The 26,327-nt window shown below is 41.8% G+C and overlaps 2 protein-coding genes across 2 annotated transcripts; one reads left to right on the top strand and one right to left on the bottom strand.

The window, feature by feature from the left end:
- The first annotated feature begins 533 nt into the window (after positions 1–533).
- Positions 534–1,169, top strand: MYCFIDRAFT_205518 (uncharacterized protein). Its single transcript, XM_007934186.1, has one exon. It carries the CDS (start codon positions 631–633, stop codon positions 943–945), a length of 315 nt encoding a protein of 104 aa, XP_007932377.1. The 5' UTR covers positions 534–630; the 3' UTR covers positions 946–1,169.
- Positions 1,170–1,178: 9 nt separating this feature from the next.
- On the bottom strand, positions 1,179–11,517 carry MYCFIDRAFT_180384 (uncharacterized protein; the record flags this gene model as incomplete). The annotated part of the gene is made up of 5 exons (XM_007934185.1): positions 1,179–1,261; positions 1,300–1,519; positions 1,558–1,614; positions 1,644–1,655; positions 11,362–11,517. 5 exons carry the CDS (start codon positions 11,515–11,517, stop codon positions 1,179–1,181), a joined length of 528 nt encoding a protein of 175 aa, XP_007932376.1.
- Between the last annotated feature and the right edge of the window lie 14,810 nt (positions 11,518–26,327).

Here is a 26,327-nt window from a genome sequence, read left to right as displayed (position 1 = left end):
GATTTAGAGGACTTGCTCGTCGATATCGCATATCGCGCGCGAAGGAATAGCAGTGTGCCTGCAGGAACGGAGGTGTGGCAGGGAAATGATTGTATGGCTTTCACGCCCGCTGAGTGGGTGGCATGGACGAAGCGAATACTGAAAGGCGAGCAAGTGCCAACACGAGTGCTCAATATGCCTATGGCCCATATCATGACGGCGGACAAGAACCAGGAGTACAGTCAGCGCGTAGCAGAGGTCGCGCCACGACATATACCAATGCACGGCTTCCGGCAAAGCCTGCCAACTGCCAACATTACTCCGCGGGGGACTATAACGGAGGTTCACCATGATTCTGACCATGCTATCACAACCGCAGTTGGACTGGCCAGTCGCCCAAGTAGCCCGTTGAAACTGTGGCTGCTGTGGCCATCTACAGAGCTACGCCACCTCGGAACGTGCTATAGCGACACGGACGCAGCCCTGTCCCAGATGGACTTTGGCTCCTTCTTTGTACAAATGCCAGGAGATTCCGTATGGGTTCCACCTAATTCGCCTCACGCCGTTGTTGCATTGGAATCTTGCTATTTATACGGATATGTCTTCACAACAAACTCCTGCGCCCATGACCCATCTGCTGTACTCGTCCAAATGCGCGTTGGTGAGCTGGAACGCAAAGCCTGCCGGGACCGTGTCAATCAGCTGCGCCTTGGCCTGGGGAGCACGGAATTTCGCCAAGCGCAGATCGATCAGTTTATTGAGACATGGGCTATGGAGTCCGCGGTATTTCGCACTCAGCACAATGAGTTTGAGGACCTGGTAGCGCTATGGATGGAAGATATCCGCAGTACTGGGTCATGTGCTTGGTGCATTGCTGCGGGTAGGCCAGGAGGTTACGATACCGGCATAGACGGCTCAGAGCATGCACGAGCTCATTTGGATGGCCGGATGCCTGCAACGCGGTAATGCTTCGATAGACAATTCGTAATCGAGTGACGGTATGCAGGAAGGCGATTCGAAGCCTTCGCAGCGGCGTATAGACCTCCAGAAGCAAGACACCAAACCCTCCGATGGGTTCTCGTGCTTAGTGCTCTTCTGACCTGGTCAATCGACTCTTCGGTCGTATATAACATTGCGGCAAGTTAGAGCAATGTATAATACAGATAGAAACAGAAAGCAAACGCTTGTTGATCATGGATTTAGTCTTCCTTCTGCTCTTGCCGACGATGAAGAGGCGGTGACACTTCCGGTCTTATAGTTGGTATTGGTGGCAGGCTATACGCTAATAGTCGCAATCGAGCAGGGCATTTCGAGTGACACGGATGGCTTGCGGGATATCGTGATGGGAATTATCCCAGAGGTTGAGATAGTCGGCGCTTTGCGAGCGAGAAATGGGAGATGGATTTGGGGCGGAGTAAGTTATATAGGTACAACATACTTCTGCGACAGATGACGGTATAAGCTGAGACATAGCTCGCTTCCCCATATGTCTCTCCAACTGCCTTTCTATTTCGGGAACATAAAGCATGGTAGGAATGTCCTATCGGGAAGGCAAGCTCTAAAGATGTGCTGTTGGACGCTACAATAGCGCTCGGCATCCAATATATTACGAAGCTTGCTCGCGAGTTGGAATGCCTGATCTGAATGCTTGAGGTTAAAGTCACATAATTGATCATCTAAAGACCGACCGATCACAGAGCGCTAAGAAATCTAGCTACGTCGCATTACCTAACAAAATTGCATTAATAAATAGTAATGTAAGGCCTCCTTATCCCGTAACACTACCCCCTCCTTCAAACCGCTACGTCTTTACAGCGTATACCGTAACTATTTAAGCCATTTCCGTGTCTAATCAAACTATAAACCAATGTCTATTAAAGCGCGTTAAATAGGTAATAGTCGTACAGTCGTAGAGTCGTAAAAAGTACTAGGTTAGGTGTATGTCGGGTACTAAGCGCTAAAGGGAAGTAAAGCCGTAAAGCCGTAATAAGGGCAACGCCGTAGATGTAAGACTTGCGTAATCGCTTGGGTTAGATTAGGATCTGTCGATTAGAGGGGTTTCTAGCGTCGGCTAATAAGAGGCCGAGAAACTCCGTTAAAGTCTGTCTCTTGCATATACGTATCTCTAGCTCTTTCTATATGCTAAAGGGTGTCTCGAAGGAGTATAAGTGCTACTAAGGGCTCGGAGGGTAATAAACCCGCTTCGAAGAGGTATTAGCTTGCGCTAGCAGTCGCTTAATCTTTAAGTCTTTACGCTACTACCTATTTAGATAGCATTCTTCGTAGCTATAGTGTCCTATTTGTCTATAGCGGAAACAACTATTATTCTTTATTAAATGCTCCCTCTCTTCCGACGTTAATAGCGCTCGGTAGACTAGTAGTAGCAGCGCTAGCTTCTGCTATATCGATATCGAATTATTTAATAGGCTTAGGAAGGAGCGACTTATTAAAAGCTAGAATCGCCTTGTCTCGGTAATCTGCCTCGCTTTCGAGCTATTCCGTATACTCGTGCCATCTCGCGCGTAAAGGAGTATTTTAAAGGCCTGCTAATTGGCAGGCGTATAGCAATATAGGAAAGGTAGGTAGGTTGTTCAATCTCGATCCCTATAAACGCTATAGGTAGTAGAGTTCCTCGACTTCTCGAATTCTAGTGCTAGTTCTCGTTCCTATCGTATATCTGGTGTCCTATAAGCGATCGAGGTTTATAACACGGGCTAACTAAATAGGTACCGTTATTGCCTAGAAACCTCGATAGGGAGGAAGTTCTATCGAGAAGAGGATAGTAAGAAGGCTTTAAGGAAAGAAGGACCCTTACGGGTATACCTATACTATCCGAGGCACTAATCCGAGCTGCGAGGCTCGCCCCGTAACATTCCCCTATAACCGATCCTTATCCTCCTTATTACTGTCGTCGGCGACTATCAAACCTTAAACTCGGCGATCTTTAAGATCCTAGAGGATTTGCTAGATACTATATCGATATATACTCGGCTGTCGGACGTAGCCGACGGGATGCTAAATAGGCTAGAGGCCGTAGAAACTATCGACGAGTTGCTAAAGCTAATTACTAAAATCGAGGGAGTACTCTATAGGTCTGTTCGTTAATACGTATTTAGAGGCGAATAGTCTACTCTTTAAGATTACGGATAGATATAGTCTCTTAGCCGCCTAACCGGCTCGCGTATTACTGTTTATAACTTGCCTCTAGTTCTCCGTAGGAAGCATATTATCCGATAGGATTACGACCGGGTTTAAGGGAGATTCGAGCATATCCGGGCTAGCAAGGTTACAGATTGGAAGGCCAGCTTATAAGCAAGCATTTATTCTCCGGAATTGGCCTTAGCTTATAGCTAGACCTTGAAAACTGTATTCTCTATAGCGGACAACATAGACGATCGGGAGACATACTATTAACGAAGACAGCGTATAAGTAGTCTAGGGCGGACGACCTAGCTCTATAAAATCTCGCTATTCTGTATCCGACTAGACGTAGCGACAGTACGCTAGCTAGCTATATAGATCATCCTTAGCTAGTACTACGAGGACGCTAGACTTCCTCTTCGTATACTGCGTTATTATAGATCGATAGAAGCGACGTAGCCTAATCTTTATTATTTGCGTATGCTTACGCACGCCTAGAATTTCGGAATTTGTCGTTATTCGCGGCGCTTGCGAGGGACGCAGTGTCTATAGCTCTAAGTTAGTGTTGTTATAGTATTACGGCTAGGTTCTACTATTTCTTCCTCGCTTCTTACTAGCCGATTTCCGGGTCGTCGTAGCGTCGAATATATATTAATAATCGCGTCAATCTTTAGGATCTACTAGAGGTTGTCGTCTATATTAATTCGAAAGCGAGAGAATTGCTCGAAACTCTATCGCTTAGCGGTAGACCAGTAGAAGCTATTCGGTATTTCTCTTTTAGGGATAAAGTAGAAACACCTCTGGCGAGGTAGACCTAAAAATTCGAATTAATAGAAGAAGAAGTCAAACCTGTTAAAGGCGGAGAAGTAATAGTGATTAGTGCTATGCTTCTCGCAGCAAACTTAGATATTACTAAAGACCGAATTTAAGGGCCGAGGGGTCGACTTAAGCTTATACTAGATAATCTTTCTATTTATCTTAAAATCGCCTAGACGGGGTTAGAGACCTACGAAGTCGAAATCGATGTTAGCGGCTTTGATATAACACTGCCTAATCCTCAAAGCTTCTTAGAACGCTATAAATTGCGAGTTGTCTTCGTAGGGCCTTATAAGAACCCTAGGCTTTTTCGTTACGATAGGGTTCTATTCCGGAAAGGCGACTCTATTCGAAGGATTAACATATATAGTATTGCTAAGCGCATGTTCGCGGATTCGTCGAATAGCTTCTAGTAGTATAGCACTCGGCATTCGGTACGATAGGGAGCATAGGTCGAGCATTCTATACGTGTTAGGTAGTAGTACTAATATACTAATAGTTGTAATATGCTCTTTCTGCTTAGCATAATAACGCCGCTCTCCTTAAAGTGCTAACTATTCCTGCCTATAGTTAGGTACGACGTCTACGAAAGAGGGATCGGTAAGCGCTACGCGGATAAAGAATGCTACTACAGCCCTTTATACTAGAAATGTAATATACTCTTAATCGCCTGCGCCGGATCCTACTATGCTCTTTATATCGAATAAAAGCACCTCGCTCTAGTTATTAGGTTCGTAAGAGTCGAGCTCTACAAATCGATCGATATACTTCGTACTAAGAGTATAGCTCCGGCTACAGTTAATTCCCCTATCTGCTAGCCTAAACTCGCTAGATCGGATAGCGTAAGAACTATAGCGAAGAATAGAGAAGATGTCTCCTTTAGCTTCCGCGCCGGAATTGTACCTAATATTTAGTTCTAGAATCCGTAGAGGCTGTAATGCACCTTCTAACTATCGCTTTACCTTTAGTACTAGCGCCCTTAAGGGCTCTAACATCTTGCTAGAAGGCAATTTGGGACTTAAGCTTTACTAGATTAGAAAGAATAATAATTTAGGAGCAACTTAGAAGTGTTTACGTAAGTCTTTATCGATATAAATATGCGCGCTCCCGAGCCCCCGCTACTAAAGGCTCTCGATAAGCTTTCCCGCTATTATAAAGTTCTCTATTACTATAAGATAACTAGGAGGATTAAGTATTCTAATTCTAGCACTCGAGACAATGTCTTATCCCTAGCGCCTAGCTTCTAGAGCTTTATTATCTACTTAGTCGACTTGCTATAATACCTCTTTCCCTATCTCCTTCCTGTCTTTAAAAACACTATCTTAGGAAAGAATCTCTAGTATTAGCATCATTCTCGTAGCGTAGGATGTTATCTACTAATTCTCTAGACTAGGTTGCTGCCGAGAAGCGCCGCGTAGAGCACTCCGACAATTCTAAGCTAACGAAATCTAGAAAGACCGATTACAGTACGGAGGCCTATACGTACTAGAATGTCAATATAGCACTTCTAACCGCAGCGATAACAACGCAATCTCTGCCCCTTTAAGTTCTTTTTAATATATCTTTTTATCTATAGGAGTTATAGCTTAATAATATAATATAAATATACCCTAATTTAGATCTATTTTTAGAAAATTTTAAAATTTCTAGTCGTTAGCTACTAAATTAATAAGCTATATAGCCTAAAAGTCTAATTTAGAGGTTTAGAGATTTTGGCGTTTTTTAGGCCTTAGTATACTATTTTTAGTAATCTAAAAGTAAGATCTTATAGTTTCACTTAGTAAAAATCTATTTTAAAATTTCTATATTAGTATAGCTACTATTAGTAATATAATCTAGAAAAGAATATTAGTTTCTTACTAAATTCTCTTTAGTTTATCTTTTTATTTAGAAGAGTTATAGCTTAGTAATATAAGACAAATATACTTTAACTTTTATATATTTTTAGAAAATAACTAAAACTATTATAGGTATCTACTAAGATTAGCCTAAAACTCTTAAATAAAGATTTTAGCATTTTAGTATTTATTAAGCCTTAGCATACTATTTTTAGTAATCTAAAACCTAGACCTAAAGGTTTTATCTAGTATAAATATAGGTTGAGATTTTTATCTTAATACGCTTGCTATTAGCCTTGAAATCTAAAAGCGAATATTATTAGGAATTGTAGGCTTAGGAATTTAAAGTTTATAATTCTTAAGAATATTCTTTTCTAGGTTATAAGACTATTTATAACTTAATATAAGTAAAAGCTCTAGTATAGATTTCTACTAGGTAAAACTATTAGGTTTGGGTTTTAGATTACTAAAAATAGTATACTAAGGCTTAAAAAACGCTAAAATCTTCAAATCTTTATTCTAGAATTTTAGGCTAATTTTAGTAGATAGCTATATTAATTTTAGTTTTTTTCTAAAGATATTAAAAAGCTAAAGTATATTTGTCTTATATTACTAAGCTATAACTCTTCTAAATAAAAAGATATACGAAAGAGAATCTAAGAAGAATTTAAGTTTTAAATTCTAAATTATATAGCTGCTAGTAGCTATATTAAGAGAAAAATTTGAAATTAGATTTTTATTAAGTAAAACTATAAGTTCTAGATTTTAGATTACTAAAAATAGTATACTAAGGCCTAAAAAACGCTAGAATTCTTAAATCTCTATATTAGACTTTTAAGCTATATAGCTTCTTAATTGAGTAGGTAACGACTAGAAATTTTAATATTTTCTAAAAGTATACCCAAATTAGAGTATCTTTGTCTTACATTATTAAGCTATAACTCCTCTAGATAAAAAGATATATTAAAAAGAACTTGAAGGGGCAAAGATTAGAAGACAAAGTCTATATTAACAATCTGGTATGTATAGAGCTCCGTCTTATAGCACAACGCACATTGCTAGACCTAGATTCGTAGATCTAAAGGCTATTAAAGACCTGGTTGAGAGACTCGAATCCCTACAGGCCGACACAAAGAAGAACTATACTACTATTAAGAGAGGTGCTTCCGTCTTAAAGCAGCTTCGCGCTCAAGTCGCAGCCTATCCTAGCAACGACAATTTCTAGTACAACGTCTATTACCTATTCGCTGCAGGTATAAGAGACCTTAAGGCAGCTACTAGTATTATAAGCTTTAGCATTAAAGAGCTTAAAAAGGGTTAGCAGCAGGTCTTAGAGGAGGTAGGGAATAGCGAGGACGAATTCGAGGAAGACAAGGAGGAGTTGTAGTAATAGGAAGAGAAGGCCGGGAGCAAGGAATAAGAAGCAGAGGAGTAAACGTAGGTACTAATAATCTACTACGAACATCGACATTAACTAACTAGTCAATTTTCATAGAAATTAGCCTAGAGTTAGCTTTCTTCCGATCGATTATACCGGTAACGGAAGCGCCCTCCGTCTAGTAGAAAAAGCACTACTACTAACCATCTTACATTACTTGCACATTACTATGCCTCTCTATCGAACACGCTAATATACCTATATAACTACTAACGATGCCCTATCTAACACCCCCGGCGACCGACAGCTACAAATCTATACCTAATACAATATTAACCTTTATCTTAGAACGTTACTCGGTATCTACTCGCTATAGTTGTTAATCGTAGTATATTCTATAGAAGAGATTTCGCTAAGTCGCTATAGATTAAGAATAACGACCTTTACAAACTAACGAAATTAAGTACCTACTTTCCGCTTTATATATCTAGATAGTAATAGAAAGCGACGCTAGATAACAAACACTATAGTAGCATAGAATCGAGAACAAATCTAAACGTAAGCGATAAAGTATTAGGACTATAAGTGGCCTTCGCGCGTGTATAGAGAACCAGATTATCCTATATAATGCTTCGCGTTAGTAGCAATGCCCGAGCGTGTATCCGAACTACTAGGATAGCCGATGCCGCGACCGACTACGAAGTATGCCGAGAGTAAAGTAACAATTTCGGGGCCGCTATAGAGTCGCCGCTAATCTCTCCTAGCAGAGATGAGATTGCGTAGCTACATGTATATTAGGCTTGTTTTATAAACCGCGTCGGAGAGAGAAACATCTATAACCGCGGTAGACTTGTTAACAATAGCTCGTATCTTTATCTTTAACCTCTCTATCTTCCCTTGCTAGCTACTATTCCAATTTTGAAAAGGGAACAATACTGCCTAGGTAAGAATACAATGTGCTAATATCTAACGATAGTAGAGCTAATATAGTCTTATAGACTGCAAAAACCTAGAGCCTACTATAACTCCGCAAACCGACGGGCTATACCTACCTCTCGTTACCTCTTACTATAGCTTGTATAATACACCCTACGTAGTCGCTAATCTTACTAAAGCCGACCTCCGCTAACTACTCGCTCTTTGCGGCGTAGATTATCCTTAAGAATCGTCTAAAGCCGTACTAAGGGAGCTTTATAGACACTGTTATTCTGCGCTATATACTAAGATAGGAATACTAGAGAAGCAGATTTCAGAAGCGTATATAGAGCCTAGAAGCGCAAAGATGTTTAACGACAGAGATTAACCCGTATTAGTAGCAATTCTAGACTAGTAATGCCGCGGCGTTCGGCTATTAATTACCTACTAGCGACAGAATCCACTTTCTTACCTCGTACTAGAGCGCTACCTTCAGCTCTAACAGATCCTATCGGCTTATCGCTATTCTTATTAAGAACGTTATTTCCTACTAGCGCGACCCTGCCTGCTGCCTCGCGCGATCCTTAGCTAGATATAGATACGATAGCCGAAGCTCGAGTATCCGTTATAAACGAAGATGTCGCCCTCTTAGTCTAGTTGCTCTTTATAGGAGCTGTGCTAGGATATCTTAGCCGTGCCTTATAAGCAGGAGAGGGGTTTAGGAGCTAGATTAGCCGTGCGGTCTTTAGTAGGCCTAAAGCGGTCTACTAAATGCTCTAGTCTCGGAGGCGGTATAGATTGCTTAGGTGCTTAAGGCGATATCTAAATAACCGGGTAAGAGAGTACCGCGAAAGAAGTCAAACAAAGCTACATACTCTAGCAATTGAAATGTAATTGTTATACGCGATACCTAGCTCTTAATTAAAAGCGATAGCTAAGTCGCGGAAAAGCGCTACGAATCGCCCTATATTTATCCGTCGAGTCTATACAACTACGTCTACGTTAGAGCTTACAGACCTTGCAATCTGAATGCGCGTCTAATAGAACTCAAATCAGTCTCTAATTATTAGGATACCCTCGCTAACTGCCTCTACTCCTTAATATATTAGACGTAGAGGACCCGAGAGATCCTAGAGACATTAGACTAAGCTAGGTTAGTAGCAATAACAGCTTATTACCTTAGTCGAAAGCTCTCCTCGCTATAATCCTCCTTAAAGATGTTTTCCTCGTCCTATTCCTCGTCCTTATCGGTACTAGACATATTGCTAGACGATATTACCGACGTACTAGGCATTATTTCTTCTTCGTATAACTCTACGAGTCTATCGTCCTTAAATATGCTCTTATCGCTATTATCGATTGCTATAGCGTCTAGCTAACTATCGTTACTATCTCTATCGAAACTAGGAAAGCGTAGGGGCTCGCGAGCTATTCTCTTACACAAGCGATTCTTTAATATATCGCTCCCATTCTCTAGGTGTTTAATATCTAGCGCTATAGAGCTCTCTATACGTATCGGTAATAGTACGGAATTATCTAAAGCGACTCTAGCGATAGAATTACTTTTAATAGCTAATATCGGAGCAGGAGCAGTAACACTACGGCTGTAGGCAAAGTTATAAACTAGTTCGCCTTCTGCACGAATTAAGCCTATTAAATCGTAGATTCTAATGTTAATAGCGGCCGCTTGATTGTAGTAGGCATTGTCTATAAGCGTAACGAATCGTTTTTCTATCTATAATAGCGTAAAATTAGTGCGGAATACCTTGTTGTAACCTATTGCCCTACGTATACTAGCAGTTTCGGTCTTTTCCGGATTATCTCGATAGCGCTCGAGTATAGCAACGCGTTTAAGGATTAGTCTCCTTCGAGCTGCTAGATCCGTAAGCGCGCCGGACTACTAAGGTGTAGCGCTCGGTATATCGACTATAGTCTCCTCGTTCTTAATAGCTTCTAAGTAACGGACAAGCTTGTTATTAATATCTAACGCGCTCTCTCGGTCTCTATTATTTACACTGCCTACTAAACCTAGGGCCTGGAAATCTTTATCTATTATTGCTCTCTATATAAGAAGCTAATCGAGCTCTAGATCGGCTTCCGAACCTAATAAAACATGCTTAACTTCTTAACGTTTTTTACGGGGCACCTTAGGAGTTTTCGGTGTCTTTAATCTTAGGGTCGGCTTCGACTTAGGCTTCAGCTTTAAAAGGTTATTAGCCTGCTATAGTAATATACTTAATGCTTAGGAAGCTATTAGATTCTTCTTTCTAGTCTTGCTTAATCGCCCTCCTAACTTAGCACTAATCTCTAGCCTAAGCTTATCGATCTTGGCATTAATTGCGGTTATCTAGGTACAGACTATCTCCGTTTCAGCCCCTTGCTGTTTAAGCGCAAGGAGGTTTTTAGTATAGCAGGTAGTAGGCTCTTTCTAACTACTACCTTTACTACCTTCTACCTTCTACCTTCTACCTTCTACCTTCTACCTTCTACCTTCTACCTCTAACCATTCTATATCGGACTACTACGCGACTAGACCCACATACCTACACACTAAACTACACTAACCTCCTTGCGCTAGCAAGGGTCTAAGGACAAATGTGCTAAATCTGTAGTATTATCCTTATAAAAATAAAAGATTACTAACTAGCGTAGAATACTATAATTTGATGTATATATGTTGTAGCCCTACTATTTCTGAGTTATTCTGTATATATAATATTCAAATGCGACGTGTAGTTATAAAGAAAACAAGCAATCCTTACTACGGGTAGATATATATATACGACGGATTGTTGCAGAGCGCTGCTACCTAATATCTAATATAGGAAATACATACATCTATAACTAGGAGGTTGTAGACCGGCTAATCCTAAGTACTGTTTGTATAAGCTATGTATCGAGAAAATGTATGCCTACTATCTGCTAGCTCTTAAGCGGAGCTGAGCTAGGTACTCGAAATAAGACCTTCGGATCTCGACAAGTAACAACTCGGAGGTTCTAGAATAGCCAATTCTTGATCACTTTGATATAAGCTATGTTTGTATAGAGCGTGGTGTTATTGTGTTGTGTCTAAGTAGCGGAGGTCACTTAGCTATTACTAAAAGCTAGCACTAAAAGCTAGCACTAAAAGCTAGCACTAGCACTAGCACTAGCACTAGCACTAGCACTAGCATATTGTCTACTAACTATTCTCGGTTGTGTATTAAGCGATAGAAGATCCTGCGTATAGGCGGCCTTCTATAGGCGGCTTCCTATAGGCCGTCGTTTGTCGCGCTAAGAAACCTCGTAAAACACAGTCTTGTTTAGCTTCGGATGCGCGTTAAGGTAGACTGTCTCTGTGTGTCGTATGTCGTGTGTCGTGTGTCGTGTATCGTGTGTCGTGTGTCGTGTGTCGTGTGTCGTGTGTCGTGTGTCGTGTGTCGCTGTTAGTAATTCGAAAAAAGGCCTCATTTACACGCTCTTTATTTAAGTAGGCCTAAAGGCAACAGGGCTTTGCCGCTTTAAGCTACGGGTGTAATAGCGGGCTGCCGCCCTTCTTCTTCTTCTTCTTCCTCTTGCTCTTAGCTTCTTCCGCCTCGCATCTACTACTCGCATTTACTACTCGCATCCACTACTCGCATCTACCGCTAATATGTCCGACGTCGACCTGCTAGACTCCGACCTACTAGACCTACTAAGTGCGCTTTCTAGCCTGCCGCTAAATCTATACCCGAATAAGTTGTCTAAGCTATTATCTGAATTAAACCTAGATTCCGAGGCAGATACTAGTATATAAGCTACGCTTAATGCAGACTAGCAACGTATTGAGGTAGAGCGCTAGATAGCTGCTAATAAGGAGGCCACTATCGACGAAGAGGCTACTATCGACGAAGAGGCTACTATCGACGAAGAGGCACGTAGAGAGGCCCTATTCTAGGCGGTCGCTAATAAGGACATATATAAGGCGGAAACATATAAGCAGGAGGATCTTAGCGATAATAATGTCGCACTAGAAGAGGCGGAGGAGGCTCCTATCGAAGAAGACGAGGCTATCGATCTATTTAGCGATGTTAAGGAGGATAATCGTAATAAACTCGCGGATAAGGAAAATGCGGAAGATGCTAGCGCAGCTATAGCACTACGCCGCTAGACTCGATAGCAGACTCGACTCGCCGCCGCCGCCGCCGCCGCCGCCGCCGCCGCCGCCGCCGCTGCTAGCCCTTAGCGACGTATTCAATAGAATAGGACTACTCGAGGCACTTAACGCGTTCGTAGTTAGCGTCGTACCCGCGAGCAGAAGTACGTTAATATCTTCGGAGAGATAAAGCGTACTAGGCTCCCGCCTAAGCAGTAGATAATAATCTTTAATAGTTATAGCGAGAAGCTAAATAGGACTTATCGCAACTATATCCGCTAGTCTATAGCTGCCCTTAAATATAAGTATATCGTCTTAGCTCGAGTTATTCGCAACGAACTTAAGAAGCTTATTAGTAAGCCATTCTTTAACTAGTATAAACCGGAAGATTCGATAAAGGAGGTCAACCTATAGGAGATATATAGTGTTATCGAAGACACTACACTAACCTAGGTAGATCTTCTACGTAAGCTACTTCCGAATAAGAAGATCCTACTCGACAAGACTACGAACGAGTCGCCTCCGTACAAGTAGGACCGCCTCCGTAAGCGCATTGCAGTAATAACACAGATAGCTATTCGCTCGATCTCCTTAAAGAAGGCTTCTATATTCGGCAAGCAATTCGGCCTATACCTAGTTACTAGTAGTGTGCTATACTATATAATTAGTATTATCAACAATATAGGCCTGTCTAGTGCCGCTCGTACGATTTAGGTACTAATGCGGAAGACAGAGGCAGTTTAGGACTAGCGTGTAATCGTAATAGCTCGAGACAAGCGGAGTTTCTCGGTATACGATAACCTAGTTAAGCAGAAGAATCGTAAGGGCGTCTAGAAGCAGGGTGACCGTACGGAGATACTAAATATAACTACCTCCTATATCGGCATTAACGAGCGTATTCTAGTAGAAGGTTTAACTAAGGATATAATTGATTTGAACTCGGAGCTTAGCTATAAACACATCCTAGGAAATCTTGCCGAGGACGCGAAGTATAGAACCCGTAAGCACCTCTCGTTATACTATATCGACTAGGCATTAGGTGTCGTATTTAGACTAGAGCTAAAGGGTGTGTTCGAGGGTTACGATTTCGAGACACGATATTAGTCGACTATTACGCAGAGTCTCGATATAGCACTCGGAATTAGTACTAAGCATCTCCGTCCGGGCACTAAAACCGAACGCTTTGCATAGCTAATAATCGATATTATAGACCCGGAAGAAGCTACTAATCTCGTCCCGATAAAGCTATCGATAAACGATAAGGTATCGATTACTAGATCTAAGGAGGTTCTAAAGGACATCTTCCTCGACAATATATAGCTAGATAAGGATAAGGACTTCGGATATTAGCTACAACCTAGTAACTCTACTAAACAGATTGCCGCGCGCGACAAGAAGAGTCGGCTGTATCTAATCGTCGGAGACTAGATAACTTATGCCCGTTTTAATAGCTATTAAGCGGAAGGCGTCGAGTCGGAGCGCCCGTATAATCGATACGACTAGGGCGTAATCGTGCCTAGCTAGCTATATGTCTGTATAAACAAAGCGTACGGCATCGTTAAGACCCACTTCGATAAGAATTCCGATGAAGTATAGCTTACCTATTCCTTAGTCGGCGATGCCTTGTTCTATACGATAAAAGGCATTAGTAAAGAGAACCCTAAATACTTCCTTATCTTGAACCTACTATATCGTATGTTCCGTAGCCGTGTTACTGCCTGCTTCTAGTATAAGATAGACTCGCAGGGTTTTTTAGACTATTCCGATAAGTCGAAGAGCCGGATCGAGGTACTAAAGGTCGCTATCTCTAATCTCGAGCCGGGGTAGTATCTACAAATAGTCGAGAACATCTAGACTAAGGCGTTTACTAAGGAGGCATAGTAGAATAAGTATGTTAGTAAGGATGAGGTCCTTATCTAGGATACTAATTATACTACTATATGCCGCTTGCTTATATAGATCGAGGAGCTAATAACAATACGTACCGCTATCCGGAAAATAGATATCGGTTACTTAAAGCGTATAGTAGACTACCTCATCGTTCTATTCCTTAGAACTAACTAGACTAACTACGCGAAGCATATGCTAGAATTCCGCTAGTTACTCGAACAGGATTGGCCGTTACGTCGAGCATTAATAGCTATCTCTATCGTAAATCCCTCGGGTAAGGAAGGTAAAGGCATCGCTATAGATAAGGAAATCGAGCTTATTAACAACGACCTAACTCTAGACCTGAACCACTTTAGTAACTCGACCTATAATATAGCCGCTGTCGCTCGCAAGAAGGCCGGTAATCGCCGCGTAGCTCGAGCATTAAAGAAGATATTTACATCCGCGATCGGTGTCGAAGGTACCAATTACTATACTAACAAGAACGCCGTAACCGATGTACTAAGTATAGCCGACAAGCTGTTCCGAGATAGCCTTATAGAGCGACAGCTAGTTAGTAAGGATTCTCCTAAGGATAATCGTGCCCTATCGGACGATATTTAGCAGATTAGTATTAGTAAGCTAGTACTAGCGATTAAGGCGTTAAATGAAGCTTATAGCGCTTGTTCTCGGTATATAACTGTAAGCACGAACGAGGCAGGCAATAATAGCGTCGATAGCATTAATAGTACCGATGCTCGTAGCTACGGACTTAACGGATATAGCGGAGATCGTAGTCCACTCGGTGCTAGGGCTATTAATAAGGCAGATAAGCTATATATAGATGCTAATAGCTTTACTTAGTTAGGCGACGGTCCACTACCGGTAGGATATATCTAGGCATTAGGCGCAGACGATAGTAGTAGTAGTAGCAGTAGCAATCTCGGCTTCTATACTATAGCTAGCGGTATGCTATACGGCGCAGCACTCGCAGACCTAGATATGCTATAGTCTAACGATGCTAATCGTAACCTAGTTTACGATACTAGTGGAGCTAGTAGAGCTAGTAGAGCTAGTAGAGCTAGTAGAACTAGTAGAACTAGTAGAACTAGTAGTAGAATAGACGATAGCGACGACCTAACACTTATGCATAGTGCTATCTAAGAGACCGCTACTGCTGCTAGCCACTTCGATTATGCCGAGTATTAGGATCTAGACTAAGATAATGACGAGGCTATTGCAATAGCTATAGCTATAGACTAGGGTATTATAGCGATTAAGGATTAAATCAAAATAGCTTTTATATTCGGCATATTCGGAGTCTAGGTATATAGCAATCCAATCTAATATATTCATTATCTAGCTCTCGTTAATAGCTTCTAGTTACCTTCTAGTTACTAGCCTAATGTATAGCCTCGGCACTAAACTAGTAGCGGGCGGCTATTGCGTTGAAAGTACGGTTGGCGGCGAAGTAGTAGCGGTAGACTAGAGTGCGTGCCTCGTCGGGGGTGCTTGTAAAGTCGAAGGGTTTGACTAGGCGTACGATAATTGCTTAATAGCTAGCTACGAAGGGTTTAGCTAGGCGTACGATAATTGCTTAATAGCTAGCTAGGCTAGGCGTACGATAATTGCTTAATAGCTAGCTAGGCTAGGCGTACGATGATTGCTTAATAGCTAGCCAGGCTAGGCGTACGATAATTGCTTAATAGCTAGCTAGGCTAGGCGTACGATAATGGCTTAATAGCTAGCTAGGCCAGGCGTACAAGGATGGCTTAATAGCTAATAGCTCCGTAGACTAGAGTACGTGCCTAGTAGCGAAGGAGTAGCGGTAGACCAGAGTGCGCGCCTAGTAGCGAAGTAGTAGCGGTAGACTAGAGTGCGTGCCTTTAGACTTGGTTCCTGTATGAATTCAGAGCGCCTAATACTAAAGGAGGCCTCCGGTAATTTCGAGAACTAGTAGCAATTCTAGCCTTAGGCATTCGACTAGCAGTCGGCGGCTATTACGTTACGTTGAAAGTGCGATAATGTATAGCCGTTATTGTTGCCTTACTATTATAGCTAAATAGCGCAATCCTATTAGTAGAGGCAAACCTTACCTGCGATGCGCTAATATAGACCTACGCTTCCTAGTTTAACTTCTTCTTCTTCTTCTTCTATATATACTAACACACTAATACCCCTAGCAACATACTAGCTGTCGGCTTCTTAGCAATAGTGTCGATACCTCTTTGTCGTATATAGGTAGCTCTATAGCGATTAATACTATTCCTTGCTAGTTCTACGGCTTGCTACCGATAGAGCCGCTTGTCTAATAGTTAAGGTTCCTCGATCGGTAGAGTTTGTTTAGTCCTTCTTTTAAGGTCTCCGATAGGCTTTGCCGAGCAAGACGTTACGAAGGCGACTCTCCTAGCGAGTAGGTTGTTTTCTATAGCTTTAGCGGGCGTCGACTGCGCATTTAACCGAAAGAGCATAGTTTTTGTTAGAACATCGCAGTCTTGTCTTAGTGCAACAAACTACGGGTCTCGGGTAGATTAGCGGAGGTAAAAACTCTTTAGTAAGGTACACCTATAATGCGGCTAACGGTCTAACTCGGTAAAAACTCTTTAGTAAGGTATACCTTAAGTAGCGGCTCGATAGCGACTCTCCTACTAAGTAGGTTAATAGACTAAGTAGGTTAATAGACAGAGTAGGTTAATAGGTTCGTAGCATTACTATAGGTCTAACTCGGTAAAAACTCTTTAGTAAGGTACACCTTGAGTAGCGGCTAGGCCTAACTCGGTAAAAACTCTTTAGTAAGGTACACCTTAAGTAGCGGCTAGGCCTAACTCGGTAAAAACTCTTTAGTAAGGTACACCTTAAGTAGCGGCTATAGGCTTCCTACGTTCGGATTCTTTATAGGATAACATACGCATATCTAGTTAAGTCGGCGTAACGCCTTCGTTAGGACTATTAGTTATAATAACCTTATTGCGTAAGGGCCTCTAGTATACTCAAGCCCGAAGGCGCTTAGTCTTAGTCTTTACTGCTGCTATATATTAAGATATTAATTAGATAGCTATCTAAATTAATAACGAGTTAGAGAAGGAAGAGAGAGAGGCTCTCTCGCGGAAGAGGCTTTTATCCGCTCGGCGGATGCCTTAGGCATCGAGTTACGTAACTTCGGGTCACTTATAGCTTAGGTCTAATAATACCCCTGGGGTGGTATTAGCTAGCCCCGTTACGTGACTTTAAATTTCACATACAAGTCGCTAAGATCGTAACAGTACTCCCCCCCTTCGTAGGCGACGTCTACGGCGCTTTACTTACTTGTCGTTAAAGTATTGCGATTATAGCGACTAATAGCAGAGCGCTTAGTCGCGTTAGTATCGCGGAGTTAGTAATACGCGGCGGTCGCGGTTTACGCGGGTATTAAGTATAATAGTCTTCTACTGCTTCTAGCGCGTTAGCAACGTTCTCGGCAACTTCCTATATCGGTTTATCGTATCTAATCTACTTTACTTTGTACTAGATATTCTTGCCCTTTCCTTTTATGTCTAGTATCCTTTCTACTTCCTATTCTTTATCTCTATCGATAACTAGCGGCGGCGGCGGCTCGTACTATTAACTAGGCATACCTGTCTTCGGTACTAGGGTTAGTAACGAGGTATAGAAGACGTTATATATACGCATTAAGTTAGGCAACTTCAATTAGTACGCGTACGGTAATACGACTTTAACAATCTTATATAGTCCTAAGTTCTTAACGTCGAGCTTAGCGTTTAGTCGATCGGTGCTTATTCCTTTAAGCGATAGGAAGACCTTATTACCGATACGGTAGGTAGGAGCGGGTCGGCGATATTAGTTAGCGGAGTCTTCTATACGGGATTGCTAATATCTTATCTATTCGATAAGATAGGTTTCGAGGGTCTATAAGTAGTCGATTTAGGCTTAAGTATCGTAGTCGAGTAGCAGGTCTTCTTCTAGTAATATTAATAGCTCACTTCCGAGGCGCGGATTGTAGCCGTAACTAGCTTAAAACGGCGACAATCCGGTAGTTTCGGAGGGTGCGTTATTTATTATAAACTCGGCGACGGGGAGCTAGAGGCTCTAGTTATCTTACTCGTAGTTTATATATAATCGGAGGTATCCCTCGACAACTTTATTTAAGCGTTTAGTTTATCTATTAGTCTATAGGTACCGGACGGTCGATAGGTTACGCTTAATATATAGGCGTTTATATAAGCAGTTCTAGAATTTAGAGATAAACTACGTACCGCGGTCGGAAGTAATAGCATCCGGAAGACCGTAAAGCTTCTAAATATAGGTAAGGTAGGTATCTGCGACTACTTAAGCGTTCGAGTATCCTTCCTTATATATAAATAGAATAAGGTACTATATCTTAGTTAGTCGATCGATAATAATAAGGATCGAGTTATAACCGGAGCTATTAGGAAGACTAGTAATAAAGTCTATTATTACGCTCTTCTATCGAGTAGTCGGTATAGGTAGAGGCCGAAGAAGTCCTCGTTTAGCTTATTTTAAAAATTTAGTCCGGAGGTAGGTATAGTAGGTACCGATATATCGCTCGACGTCCTCGCGTATTCGTAGCTAGTAGTAGCTACGGCTAACGAGGTAGAACGTCTTTATAATACTAGGGTAGCTAGCGGCGGAATAGTCGTAGTACGTACGGATAATATTAGTATAGAGCGACTTGTCTATTTCCTTAGCTTCTAGTACGTAAAGGCAGTCGCGGTAGAATAGGAGATTATTATCCTTAACCTCGTAGTCCGAGGGAGATAATAAGAGATTATTAGAAGGGTCTATTCTACTATAGAGGTATCCTTTTACTTACTAGAAGAGAGTATCCTTAATCGAGGTATCTCGAACTCGCTTAGTAATATTCTCGGCGTTAATAAAGGTCTCGGCGCCGAGAGCCTCTATAGTAAATATAACTATATCGTTACTTATAGCATTAATACGGGCTTTCGTAAATTAAGGTTCATCGTAACCCTTACCCTAACCCTAACCCTAAGGGTTATTATCGTAAAAAACGTGAAAGTCGTAAAATTGTCCGTTTCTTCGAGAATTGCAATCATTTACCTTAGGGTTGCGCAACCCTAACCCTAACCCTAACCCTAACCCTAACCCTAACCCTAACCCTAAGGAGAAGATCTCACATACGGCGGATCGGAGATCTACGGCTAGGTTATATAGCTTCAATATAAGCTAATAGTTGTATTTAATACGTAGGTCCTTAGCTAATAAAGGCAGGTCGGCGGAGCGACGTATAAGCGAGTCCGGCTTAGCTCCTTATCTATTAGGACGGTATATAATCTCGAAGTTAAACCTACTAAGGAATTCGCTCTAGCGAGCTTAGCGGCGATTAAGTTGCTTAGTAGACATATAGAACTATAGATTGCGGTAATCGGTAATAACTCGGATAGGCTCTTCGTTAGATCGGTAACCTTCTAATTCGGGCCTCTACGATTTAAAGGCTTTAATAATAGCGAGAAGCTTTTTATCGTAGATCTCGTAGTTACATTTAGCGGGCGTTATCTTCTTCGAGAAGTAAGCAACGGGTTTCTATACGCCGTCGATATATAGTTAAGATATAATACCGGTAGTAATATAATCGGAAGTATCGGTCTCGATTATTACGGGTAGGTCCGGGTTATAATAAGCTAACACTAGCGTAGAGATAAACGTAGCTTTAAGTCGTTCGAAGGAGTCTTAGTAGGCTACTATCTATACGAAGGGCGTATCTTTATACGTTAGTAGGACTATAGGTTTAACGATATATACGAAGTCGCGGATAAAGCGTCGATAGAAGTTCGCGAAGCCGAGGAAGGACTATATATCTTTAACATTAGTAGGAATAGGCTAGTCGCGTACGGCTTCGATCTTCTTATCGTCTATATAGATACTATCGGTACTAACAACGAGATCTAGGTACTTAACTATTGTTACCTTAAACTCTAACTTTAATATATTAGCTCGTAGGCCGGCTTTAAGGAGTACGTCTATTACTTAGCGTACGTAATAGCGATATTCTTCGATCGAATTAGAGTAGATAAGTATATTATCTAGATACGCGGTATAGAATACGTCGAGGAAGGGTCGGAGAGCGTTATTAATATATTGCTAAAAGGTTAATAGTGCGTTATAGAGCCCGAATAGTATAACCTTGTATTCGAAGAGACTATAACGGGTACGGAAGGCTGTTTTCTACTCGTAACCTAGTTCGATACGAAGTTGATTAAAGGCCGAGATAATATCGAGTTTAGTATATATTACTACTTTACTTAATCGATCGAGTGTCTCTTAAATAAGAGGGATAGGGTATCTGTTCTTTACTATAATCTCGTTTAGCTTGCGATAGTCTACGTAGAACCGTAAACCTCTACCGGGTTTCTTAACGAATAGTACTAGCGAAGAGTACTATAAGGTTAATACTTAAATAAAGCCCTTATCGAGGTTGTCCTTTAAATAGTTACGTAGGACTTCTAATTCCTCGTACGATATACCGTAGAGCGGGCTATACGTCGTTTCCTTGCTTTTAATAATATCGATACGGTAATTCTATCTAAGTCGGTGCGGTAGCAACTTCTTCGTATCTTCCTACGAGAACAATGTTAGCCTACCGTAATAGTACTAAGGGACTTTATCGGCAGGGTTAATATACTTCTTCTTAGCTATCTCTTTTTCTATATCTCGTAATAATATAGCGAATACGAATAAATCCTTCTTCTTTGTTTGCTAGTCGAAGACCTATACGCTTACTAGAGCTATAGTTATACCGGCAATATAGATAAGCGGTAGTAATAAGCGTTTCCGTACTAGTCGAGGTAACGGAATTAGCGGAGGTAAGGGCGGAGATAAGAACTAAGTTAATGCTAATCGGCGCGTAGGACAATCGCGTTGCGCGTAGTGCTTTCGCATTAAGTCGATAAGTTTTACTATATCGGTATTATCCGATAGGTTATAAGCGGGTTGCTATTAATAGTACTACGTAGCTACGGGCTCGGCGTAAGCTAGCGTATCGTTGTCTTCGCGGTCGGACAAGCCGTAGGCGCGGACGATAGTATATAAGTCGTTACAATATTCCTTATAGTAATCGGAGTCGAACTGTACTCGGTTAAGCTTCTAGTCGATACGAGGGTTATATTTATTAAGCTACGGGCGGCCGAGAATAATAGGATAATGTCCTAATATAGTAAGGTAGAAGGCCCTATATTCGATATAGCTATTAATATTAATAGTCGCTCTAGCGTACTAAGTAACGTCTGCTACGAAACTGCCGTCGAAAGCAGTTAATCTACGAGGCTCCTTTAGGTTATAGATAGGGAGCTAGTATTAGTACGCGTAATATAAGTTAATAAAAGATAAACCGGTATAGCCGCAATTAACTATTGCTAATAATTAGTGTTCGATATCCTGCCCTATATCTAGTAAGCTAGACTAAGGTTTATTATAAGCCGTTAAAGTACAATATAAGACGAGATATTGATTATCGCCCTCGGGTATAATACTTCCTAACAATGCTAATAAACTAATCTGTAAATCTTTCTACTATCGATATTTCCTTCTACAATAGTAGCCTAGGTTCTTCGGTAATAACGGTATAGGTAACTCTATCGGTATAGGCTCTTAAACGCGACTTTGTCTAAGAGCTATGCTTTTCCCTCCTTATCGCTACTGTAAGCGTCTTTATTATCGGCAGGAGGTAGATCGGCCGGAGCGGCGGCGGTACCGAAGGCGGAGACGTTAGTATTTAGACGATTGCTACGGCCTTAAGCGCGGCGGATAAGCTCTAGACAAGTAGTGTCGGAGCAGACGTAATTGCTACTATAGAAGCGACATAAACCTTCGCGGCGGCGGCGATCTCTCTCTTCGAGCGTTACGCGACGACGATTACCCTAACCCTCACTCTAACCCTAACCCTAACCCTAACCTTAAGTAGTAGAGAGGTCTATAGCGTCCGGGTCGCGGACAGTCGTAGTCGTAGTCGTAGTAGTGCTAGTATTGTTACTGTTATTCGCCGAGGTGAATTGTCCTTAGTTATTACGTAGAGCGACGTATCCTTAAGGAGCGTACCTATTATTAGAGCCGCTAGCGTTATTGTTACTACGGTTAGTGTTCGAGCCTTAGTTAGTAGTATTGCTAGATCCTAGCTTAGTATTGTCGCGGCTGCTTTCTACGCGATATTAGCGGAGCCGATTATCGATAATAGTTAGACGGCGATATAATACTAAGAAGTTAGTAGGCTTATTATATATGTTACTAAGCGCTATCTTCAATTCGGAAGACAAGCTACGCTTAAGAGCGTTAACCTAGGCTCGGCCTTTATAACCGAGTAAGGCGTTAAGTCGATTGAACTCTGCAAGGTAGTAAGCAAACTCCTTGTTCTTCTGCTTTAAGTTGTCTAGCTTGTAACTAGTAGTAGCGACCTCGTTAGGGTCGCCGAAGGCGTTAACTAATAGGTTGCGGAAGTTATCGAGGTCGTCGAAATCTACGATTACGCCCTGTTTATTATAACGGACGTATAGCTAGACTATCGAGCGGGCTTTACCGGTAGTACGACTATACGTATACATTAACCGGTCTTGTAGTATTAGAAAGCGGTTATTATTAATTGTCAACTTAATCGTAAGCTTAGTAAGGAAGGGCTTTAGCTTCTTACGGTCTCTATCGTATTTCTCTAGGTCTAGATACTTCTCGCTCTTATTATATCTAGTATAGTTATTATCGTCGTTAAAGCTATAGTTAAACCTAGGGCGGCGGAGAGGGTCTAGTCGGTCGCGAGATCGTAGTACTAGGTCGTAACCGAAGTTATTATTAATATTAACGGGATCATCCTAACCCTTAGGGTTAGCATTTAGATAGCCGAAGCGTAAACGACCGAGATAGTCGAAAGCGCTAAGAGGTCGACGAAAGCTACTACCGCCTAGTATAATGTCTTTAGGTGCTAGGTATACGTTAGATAGGCGACGGAACAAGGGTCGGCTATTATTTAGTATAGGTCCTTAGCCGCCGACCGGGTTACGTAATAAGGACGCTTCGGCGTTACGACGGATACGAGTAGCTTGTTCGCTAGCTCGGCGGGCGATATCTTCTACGGAAGACTATTGTTGTTGTAGACGTGCGGCTTACTAAGCAAGGTTATTACGTTGCTAGTACGCGATATTTAGTGCATTGCGTACTACCTCGGCGGCTTAGCGTTAGTGTTCTACTTCCGCACGAGCCTATACTAGCTCGCTATTAAGGTAGGTATTAGTCTTATAATAGGCTTGTTGTACTCGCTCTAGTGTTTCTGCTTCTTGCTAGTATTGTTGACGGAGAGTAGCTGCTAACTAGTATAACGCGGTTATACGTTAAAAGACGTATTTAGCGGCTTCCTGCTTATTTACTCTACTAAAGAGCTGCTAGAAGTCCTAGAGATTGCCGGGTAAAGGCTAATATAGTACACTATCGATGTCTATAAGGCTAGGTCGTAGACCCTGCGGAGGTTGTTACTCTAGTGCACCGTTTAACTAGGCACTAGCTGTTCCTACTTAGTTAGGCGTGTTTATGTATTCCGAGCCGCTACTACGATTAATAGGCGGTTGTAAAGGATCTATAACGGATCGGCGGTGTTACTACGGTCAAGTAGCTTACTATGCTTAATATAGATTAGTGTGTAGGTCCTAATGTGATGCAAGGTTTATTAGCGCTGTCGTATAACGAGAAGCGTAAAAGGGCGATAGCGATCGCCGGCGATGTAATTCTTCGTATAGATATAAACGACAGCACCTACGACGTTGTCGTAGGTAATAAAGGAACTCGTTATTCTGTTAAGATATTAATTAGATAGCTATCTAAATTGATAACGAGTTAGAGAAGGAAGAGAGAGAGGCTCTCTCGCGGAAGAGGCTTTTATCCGCTCGGCGGATGCCTTAGGCATCGAGTTACGTAACTTCGGGTTACTTGTAGCTTAGGTCTAATAACACCCCCGGGGTAGCATTAGCTAGCCCCGTCACGTGACTTCAAATTTCACATACAAGTCGCTAAGATCGTAATACTATACGACTGCAGCCCTTTGCGCATTAAGACTACTATTCGACTATAGTGCGCCTCCCCTTCTAGTAAGCGTATTAAGACTATTATCCGACTGCAGTACGCCTCCTCTTCTAGCAAGCGTATTAATATTGCTATACGACTATAACGCGCTCGACAACCTTTTTTTCGCGGTATCTCTAACACTAAGGGCGCGGTTACACTCTATTATTGTCTAGGTACTAATAAGTGTCGCTTTAGCGAATAAGCTATTATTGTTTCGCTTAATAAGTCCCTTCCTATATACCTCGCGTACTATAGTTAGTAATAGAATACGTTAATTGTTACGTATTACGCGTAGTATATAGGCTATATATAATGCTAGTATGCTTCGGAGTGTGTGCTTCTATAGCCGCTTAGTGCCGCTAGTTAATTAGATCCCCGGACGCTACTGTTCGTTTTCTCTACCTTATATAGTAACTAGTTATCGGAATAATCGTTCTAGGGAGAGTCTAAGTAATAGAGGGCGTTAACGTAAGAGAGCTATCGTAGCTTCTCGAAGGGTGCTTTTACGAGCGCTCGATATATATTATCGCCCTACGTATCTATCCTTGCCGTATATATTATAGTGCTAATAGCTGCGGTGCAATAAGTATAGTGCTAGTCTCGCTAGTCTCGCTAGTCTCGCTAGTCTCGCTAGTAACTTCTCGCTAGTATTGGTACCTAAGGCGGCCGTCGTTATCGTATTAGACACTTTTGTTAGCGCTATTTACTAGAAACGCGCTAAATCGACGTATCTCGCTGTATTAGTAATACTATTGTAAAAGTCGTAAAGTCGGTGTTATAAGTACGCGAAAGGAAGCAGCTATAACGTTTAATCCTACTAATTAAGCGCTCTGCTATACTAAATCCGGGGTCTTAGCGGGACTCGGTATCCTTATCGCTTCCTCGAATTTACGCTTCTCGCCTAGCTCTTATATACTATCGACACCTACGACTATCTATACCTACGACTATCTATAAACCCTTATCGTAAAGAACACGATAGAAAAGCCTGCTTAGCGAGCCTATAAGGACATAATAGAAAAGCCTACTTAGCGAGCCTATAAGGACATAATAGAAGAGCCTACTTAGCGAGCCTATAAGGACATAATAGAAGAGCCTGCTTAGCGAGCCTATAAGGACATAATAGAAGAACCTGCTTAGCGAGCTTACAAGGACATAATAGAAGGGTAGTAAGGAAGGACCTTATTAAATGCCAATTCTAGCGCTAATTCTAGCGCTAGCTCTCGTAGAAGCAGCTGAACTAGGCACTATATGCTAGTACTCGCAGAAGTAGCTTAACTAGCTCTCGTAGAAGCAGCTTAACTAGCACTCGTAGAAGCAACTCAACTAGGCATCCTACATTATACGCCGGCTCTCGCAGGAGTAGCTTAACTAGGCATCCTATATTATACGTCGGCTCTCGTAGGAGCAGCTCAACTAGGCATCCTATATTACACGTCGGCTCTCGTAGGAGCAGCTTAACTAGGCATCCTACATTATACGCCGGCTCTCGTAGAAGCAGCTAAACTAGGCAGGGTTAGCGGCGATGGCTTAGTGCTAGGCCTGCACTCGCAGAAGGATAAGGACTTAGCGAGCTTATAAGGATATAATAGAAGGGTGGCTATAACGGATCTTGTTAATGCTAACTCTACTACCAACTCTACTGCTATTTCTAGCGCTATTTCTAGTGCCATTTCTAGTGCCATTTCTAGCGCTATCTCTAGTACCAATTCTAGCGCTAGCTCTCGCAGAAGCAACTCAACTACCTGCTCTCGTAGAAGCAACTTAACTAGGCCTGCTCTCGCAGAAGCAACTCAACTAGGCATTACACGCTAGCTCTACTATACGCTAGCTCTCGTAGAAGCAGCTTAATAGCTCTCGTAGAAGCAGCTTAACTAGGATACCTACGACTATTTACAAGCCCTATTAGCAAGCGCGTCAATAGCTAAGGCAATATACTCGACTAGACTTTGTTACGGAGAGGGATAAGGTCTTTAATAAGCAAGGAGAGTCCTTAGATTATGTCGTCCTACTCGAAACAAGCCTGCTTAGCGAGCTTACAAGGATATAATAGAAGGGTAGTAAGGAAGGACCTTGTTAAATGCTAATTCTAGCGCTATTCTAATGCCAATTCTAGCGCCAATTCTAATGCCAATTCTAGCGCCATTCTAATGCCAATTCCAATGCCAATTCTAATGCCAATTCTAATGCTAATTCTAGC

This window comes from Pseudocercospora fijiensis (genome assembly GCF_000340215.1).
Source record: "Pseudocercospora fijiensis CIRAD86 unplaced genomic scaffold MYCFIscaffold_17, whole genome shotgun sequence".
Taxonomy (NCBI): Eukaryota; Fungi; Ascomycota; class Dothideomycetes; order Mycosphaerellales; family Mycosphaerellaceae; genus Pseudocercospora; species Pseudocercospora fijiensis.
This window is presented reverse-complemented; position numbering and strand designations above follow the sequence as displayed.

Coding starts and splice junctions, on each gene's coding strand:
- MYCFIDRAFT_205518 (XM_007934186.1), top strand. CDS start 631: ATGCGCGTTGGTGAGCTGGAACGCAAAGCCTGCCGGGACCGTGTCAAT.